This window comes from Lithobates pipiens, unplaced genomic scaffold (assembly GCF_037356315.1).
Source record: "Lithobates pipiens isolate NorthernLeopardFrog02 unplaced genomic scaffold, aLitPip1_a1.2 Scaffold_27, whole genome shotgun sequence".
NCBI classification, from domain to species: Eukaryota; Metazoa; Chordata; class Amphibia; order Anura; family Ranidae; genus Lithobates; species Lithobates pipiens.
Window position 1 is genome coordinate 102,512,947 of NW_027507788.1, and position 7,252 is coordinate 102,520,198.

Genomic DNA, 7,252 nt, shown 5'->3' on the forward strand with positions numbered 1-7,252 from the left:
ACAGGCAAGGATGCTTGCAAATTGGTTTATAGAATGTGCAGTGCTTATTATATTAATGCCAGGTTCACATATCTCTGGCAGCAGTTCCAGGCATGGGGTCCGGTGCGTTCCTGTTCACCGGTTCAGGGTCTGAATTTTTACCTGAATTCACACCTGAACCGGACCCAAGGACGCACAGGACCCTTCTGCAATGCGGAATATGGCTGCCCTGGACCTGTGTGAGCTGGCTCCATTGAGAGCCAGTCACACTCGCCTGTCATGCCAATTGGATGCATCCAATTCCCATATACGTGAACCCAGCCTTAGTCTGCAAGATTTGCATTTAGGACAATTAAATATAAGAATGGTCTTATGTGCATTTACTGATACAACTTCAGTTTTAAAATGTAACGTCTATATAGAGCCAACATATTATATTTTCTGTCCTAGAGAAACAACAGGAAGTGACAGGAAATCTCTCCAAAGTGAGGGTGATTCAACACTAAGACGGTTGTCACCAGAACTGATGTCCCAGAAGGATTTCCCTTCATTTTGTGTTCTGCTGAAAACATTACAATCATGGATTTCACATCACATTTTGTATCTGGTGACAACGGCTAATTGTCCAGGTGGAATTACAGACTGTAATAAAAACTAGACAGGGATTCTAACCCTTTCATACACAATCCAAAATTGATAAAAAATAAGTTTGACTACACTTTAATTCTGAATACATCCAAGTAAAAATGATCTTATAATATATTAAAGGGTAAACAGCTTAATATGACTTTTCTTATATGCAAGTATTCCATAACAACTTACCTGAGCGAAACTTGCTCCGAATGAGCATAGAGCGCTCTGAAGCCAGCAAAGTCATATTGGGTGGCAAAATCCCGGTCGTCCCTACGGACGGAATTAAGGGGATGGAGACGGACGTAATTGCTCCCTTTTAAATTAACAAACACAGAAGAAAAAAAAAAATTCCAGGGGTGAAAATAAAATATAAATAAATATGTTCAAAAAAACAAAAATAAATATTTTGAAGGAGTGTCCTCAATAAATAAAAAATAGAGTCACTAATAAATTAAAATGTTTTTGAATTGCTGTATTAGCCTCAAAAATGTCTCTTGTTTTCATTAAATGTTTTTGTTCCTCTGTAAGTAAATCTTCATTCAAGAGTTGTGTAGGTTGTTTCTTTGCTGGTTGGCTTGTTTGGCACTTTTTTTTCGAATATCCTCTGCAAAAATAACTTGTGTTGCAAGCTGTAGCTTGTCAGTTGTAAGGCCGCAGGAAACAAGCGTTAATGAAAGGAGAAGGGAGTGAGGCCAGAAAGATTTCCCAATTAGAGTTGGGTTAGGGAGCTTCGGTAGATGTGGTCATTAGTTGAAAGATCCCCCTTCTCACTGTCTTTGACACACACAAACTCTCTCTGTACTCCTAGGCCCCCTACCCGCCCCTTTGCCTTGACTGTCCCATCCATGTGTGATAAAATGACATCTGCTTTGACACTTGACACTTCACAGGCATTCTATGCTACATCAGCAGGGCTCTCCTCTTCTTTCATACAATCCTCATTTGTTCCCATCCCTTCCAAGTCACTACAAATTACAGTTACACATACTGACGGGGATTTCATGCCTTATCTTTACCAATAAACAACATTTTTTTGACAGGTACACTTTAGGATAGCAGTAATAGTTGGCAAAACACCGTGAAGGTGCCCTGGGTGTGAAGATCTAAGCTAAATTGCACTTACTGACAGCAATCAGCACACCTCCAATTATCTCCATCATGACCAGATTTCACTACAGCCAGGGTACATCACATGTTGGTAAAGATCTACAAACCAGCAGACTAAAATTTAGATTCACTGAGGTGTGGGCACTCTTGTCAAGCTCAGAACAAGGTGAAGCACTGAAGAACAGGTAAAGTACCCACAGAAAGACGGTTATACAAAACTGGTAAGTGTTCAATGCTTTGTTTATCTACATGGAGTTATTCTGGTTGAGCAAATGTCACCTTATTTAGCCTTACGTCGTCTGAGTTCAACTTTTCAGCTTGGGGGTTTGGGGGTCAGAGTTCACCCAAAAGACTGGCAATCACTACCCTTATCAACTGCCTGACCAGGAGTTTTGACTTCATTTTGTTTGCTGCAAGCTTATCTTGGGTCAGTAACTCTGAAAAAACACTGGGTGTATAAAAAGCTATGCAACACACTTTTTCAAAACAAGATTAGCGAAGACAGCTGATGCATTGAAGAAGGTTCCTCTTAATAGGATTTTTACATAGCAATCAGCATATACTGCAACTTAGTTATATAAAATATAAATTTTATTGTTCACAATGTTAAAAAAGACCTCCATGAGGTTTCAATGTGCAAAAAATGCATGATTAGGACCTTCTACATTATTGCACAATTGTTTTAGTGGTGGTAATACTCATCACCATAGACCACTGTAAATCATACAGGATTCAATACCAGTATCAATATGGAGAGGGCAATCGAACACGTTTCGAGATACTATTCATCAGGGATATATATTGCCACCCTGCAAAGTAAAAAAAAGGCTCCCAGTAAATTGTATATACTGTACTTAGGGCTTAAAGGGGTTGTAAAGGTAAATGTTTTTTCACCTTAATGCATTCTATGCATTAAGGTGAAAAAACATCTGACACGCCCCCCCCCCCCCCCCCCCGTTTTACTTACCTCGAAAATCCCCCGCTCGCCCCCGCCGTCCTCTTCACCGCTCAGCCTGCCCACTGATTGGCTGGAGTGGATGGATGGAAAGCAGCGCAGCCATTGGCTTGCGCTGCTGTCAATCACATCCACTAACGCCGAGCGCCGGGGGGTGGGGCCGTGTGATACAGCGAGCGGCTATAGCCACCGGCTGTATCACGGGAGCGCGCCCGCAGGTGCTCGCATGAACGTGAGAAGTACCTGCGGGAGAAAGCCGAGACAGCCGCCGAGGGACCCCAGAAGACGAGGTTCGGAGCCACTCTGTGCAAAACGAGCTGCACAGTGGAGGTAAGTATAACATGTTTGTTATTAAAAAAAAAATGTTACTTTACAATCCCTTACTTTACCCATATTACATAATTGTAAATATTACATACAGATAAAATATGCCTGTGCTTGAGAATCTGTCCAAAAGTATCCTCCTTACCTATGAACCTAAGACATCCACCAAACAGGACTGCATATATGTGAAAAAGTAACCAAAGGACTAAGCATATGTGTCTTCAATATAAAATTTTCATAAAAATGAAATTGAAAATGATATCAGGAGCGGGAATAAATGGCAGCTGACATACTTTCAGGTTACAGGTTTACAACTTTGACCCAAAAGGCCCAATGCTGTACCGGGGTGGAGGAACGTGACTGGCCTGCACAGAGACCTGACCTCAACCTGACAGAAAATCTTTAGGGTTGAATTTGAGCGGAGACTGCAAGCCAGGCCTTCTCGTCCAACATCAGTTACAGGTACAGGTTAAAGGTTTACAAATTTGACCCAAAAGGCTCAATGCTGTACCGGGGTGGAGGAACGTGACTGGCCTGCACAGAGACCTGACCTCAACCTGACAGAAAATCTTTAGGGTTGAATTTGAGCGGAGACTGCAAGCCAGGCCTTCTCGTCCAACATCAGCGCCTGACTTCACAAATGCGCTTCTGGAAGAATGGTCAAACATTCTCATAGACACCCTCCTAAACCTTGTGGACAGCCTTCCCAGAAGAGTTGAAGCTGTTATAGCTGTAAAGGGTGGGCCAACTCAATATTGAACCCTACGGACTAAGACTGGGATGCCATTAAAGTTCATGTGCGTGTAAAGGCAGGCGTCTCAATACTCTTGGTAATATAGTGTGTGTAAATATATATATATATATATATAGACTATTCAAGCCAGGTGACCCTCATTTTTGTGAAGAGTTGTCAAGCCTAGACTACGCAGCTTACATAAGATTTCTAAGCTGCCTGCTAAAAAATTGAATCTAGCACCTCACTTCCACCTAGGATTGCCACCTCATCCCTTTAGGCCCGAAAACCTTTGAATTACACAAGTTCTGATGCTAATTAAATTCAGATAAGTCACCAAATGCGTTTAATTACCACCTTAATCAGCCACAGAACCCGTGTAATTAATATGTGTTTGGGTTTAAGGGGATGAGGTGGCAACCCTACTTCTACCTCCACTTCAATTCAAAATAATTGGTTTCCTTATCTCAACTTACACTGTTGCATAGAAAATTGTATAGTACCTTGTGAGCAGAAACACACGTGTGAAGAGGACCTTAAACATACTGACATTGACATGCAGTATCTATATTTTTATATCTTCCAAGGGGCTTTGGTATAAAGATATCTGAACCTAATTTTGAATTTGCAGCCCTACCCAACAGCCATGACCGGGAGTCTCCTACAGGTCCTGTTGGCTTTCTAATTAGTGCTATATTATGGAAAGAATACAATTCCTCTCACTGCAACAGTAATCAATTGCCATAGGTTTGACCCCATGATGAATTAGCTTAATCTCAAACCGAAAAACTGCAGTCTCTCAGAACAGATAAACAGTTATAAGAAATGTTGATCGCAGGCGTTTTGTGAAATCTTTTATCAGTCTTTGTCTTAAGAGCTCTGACTGTTAGTGACATGTGCATAGGGGTTTCCCAAACAAATAGTAACGATTCTACCTAATAACACACCTGTTACTCCTGTACAAAGAGAGAAGTCGGATTTAGAGAAGGCTCATGATGTCACCAAGTGTGTTGTAGTGACACTCTCCAGCTGTTGACACACAGAGACTGTCTTCTGTTGAAGAGGAAGTACACAAGCAGGTGGGCAGCTTACACATAAAGAGGACTAAAAGGACACATTATTTGACAAAAGAAGTGAACAACACAACTCTAACACCAGCTGACATACTCAACAGAGGTATAGCATCACTCATTATGCTACAGCAGATATAAACAAAGTTCTGGCATGCAATGAAGAGCAGTAGATCCCCATTGCTCCTTCAAAAAAATGAATTTGCAGTGAATGGCTCAGCATGGAGAGTTGGTTGGTGTTGGTTTTTCGTTTACATGGCATCAAGATTAATACAAAGCTTAGAGCTGATTCACATGTTGCCCTTGTTTTATTGCATAGCTCCCAACTGTCCCTGATTTTGAGGGACTGTCCCTGATTTGGAGCAATGTCCCTCTGTCCCTCATTCCACCTCATTTGTCCCTCATTTTGGTCTGATCTATATAGATGTATATAAAATGCACTCTTTATCTATCAAAAAGTGTTTTCCAGCGCTAAACCTTTCATCTGATTTCTAAATTGCTGCATTTGTAAATTCCAAAAGCCAATATAAAGGAATAGTAGTATTAAAAAAAGCACTTGTGGGTTTAACCAATCTTGTTTTTTTGTACAAATCTCCTTTAACCACTTGCTTACTGGGCACTTAAACCCCCCTCAGTCCCAGACCAATTTTCAGCTTTCAGCGCTGATGCACTTTGAATGACAATTGCGCGGGCATACAACACTGTACCCAAATGAAATTTTTATCATTTTTTTTCCACAAATAGAGCTTTCTTTTGGTGGTATTTAGTTACAGCTCGGAGTTTTATTTTTTGCTAAACAAACAAAAAAAGATGCAAAAAAAAAAATCATGTTTTAATAGTTTGTTATAAAATTTTGCAAACGGGTCATTTTTCTCCTTCATTGAAGTGCGCTGATTAGGCGGCACTGATGGCTGCATTGGTGGGCACTGATGGGCTGCATTGGTGGGCACTGATGGGCTGCATTGGTGGGCACTGATGGGCTGCACTGGTGGGCACTGATAGGCATAGTTAAGGCGGCACTAATAGGCACAGATAAGGCGGCACCGATGGGCACAGATAAGGCGGCACTGATGGGCAAAGATGGGCACAGATAAGATGGCATGGATGGGTGGCACGGATAAGTGGCACGGATGGGTGGCACGGATGGGCACTGATAGGTACCACTGATAGATGGGACTGATGGGCACTGATAGGTGGCACTGATAGGTGGCTCTGATAGGTGGCACTGCTGGGCACTGATGGGCGGCACTGCTGGGCACTGATGGGCGGCACTGCTGGGCACTGATGGGCGGCACTGGGTCGCAGCACCTTTGAGGCAGATTGTGGGCACTGTGGGTGGCACTGTTGGTGGCACTGCTGGATGGCACTGTGGGTGGCATTGTGGGTGGCACTGTGGGCACTATGGGCACTGATGGGGGGCACTGATGGGGGGCACTTACTTTTATTCAGGATGGCACGGCGGTGGGCAGGTGGGCACTGGCAGGGGGCAGGTGGTCAGCTGTATTGCTGGCCGTGATCGGGACTGATGTCCCGATCACGGCCGCCGGTGATCGGCTTTTTTTTTCTCTCCTCGCGCTGTCAGCGCGAGGAGGAATAATAGCCGATTACCGGCTCCGTTCTATCACATGATCAGCTGTCATTGGCTGACAGCTGATCACGTGATAAGGGGTCGGGATCGACCCCTTGCACGGATCGGTGATCAGGCGAGTCTCACGGACTCGCCGATCACAGAGCACGCCGCGCGCGCCCCTCAGGGGGCGCGCAGGCCGCTCGTATCCGGGACGACGTCAATAGACGTAGTCCCGGAAATGTAGGTCCACGCTGATGCCGTCATTTGGCAATAGCGCGGATCTGTAGTGGTTAAGGGGGCGTGGCAGGGTGTGTGTCCTATGCCTGAATACTTTTGCTGATAGGTGTCCCTCATTCCCATCTCAAAATGTTGAAAGGTATGTTATTGTATTGCTTCACCAGCAACCAGAGCAAGAAATTTTATTTTTACCTGGGTTCGGGGGTCATTGTTCTTACTGTACCATAACAGGTATTGCAGTTTTGGAAGAATTCAATTTTTTTACCTGAATGGAACCACACCGGTAAAATGCAGCATGCAGGACCCTTAAATACCAGTACACATGTAGCGGATGACATTTTGGACAAAATGTCACACGCATGTAAATTTAGTTTTTGCCTCAGAACAGTAGGGATTTTTAGGGTAATTGTGTAGGTGGGCCTTGATGCCAGTCTGGCCAGACTGTGTTTGGAAGTTCTGCCTGGTCATGTGAATGGTGAGGTGCACATGACAGGCTAGAATCAAGTCTGGTTGGATGTTTAGGCATCAGCCTTCTCATAACCAATCAGTGGGAGTGCCAGGGCCCGCTGGGGAGTCTGGGAAGGGGTACTTAAGAGGTGTGGGTCACGTGTTTGGGGAGAGGAGTTTGTGAGACCCACATGGTC

General features: G+C 43.8%; 1 protein-coding gene across 3 annotated transcripts in view; it reads right to left on the minus strand.

Moving 5' to 3' along the window:
- The window catches only part of LOC143934031 (myocardin-like), a 77,780-nt gene extending 76,373 nt beyond the window's left edge, over positions 1–1,407 (minus strand). For 2 of the 3 annotated variants that reach the window (XM_077457274.1, XM_077457276.1), the window contains exon 1: positions 802–1,407. In XM_077457274.1, coding sequence (XP_077313400.1) covers positions 802–856 — 55 coding nt within the window. In that variant the 5' untranslated portion in view covers positions 857–1,407. The remainder of the gene's footprint in view (positions 1–801) is intronic. The other variant, XM_077457275.1, reaches the window with a different exon arrangement.
- Positions 1,408–7,252: the final 5,845 nt, after the last annotated feature.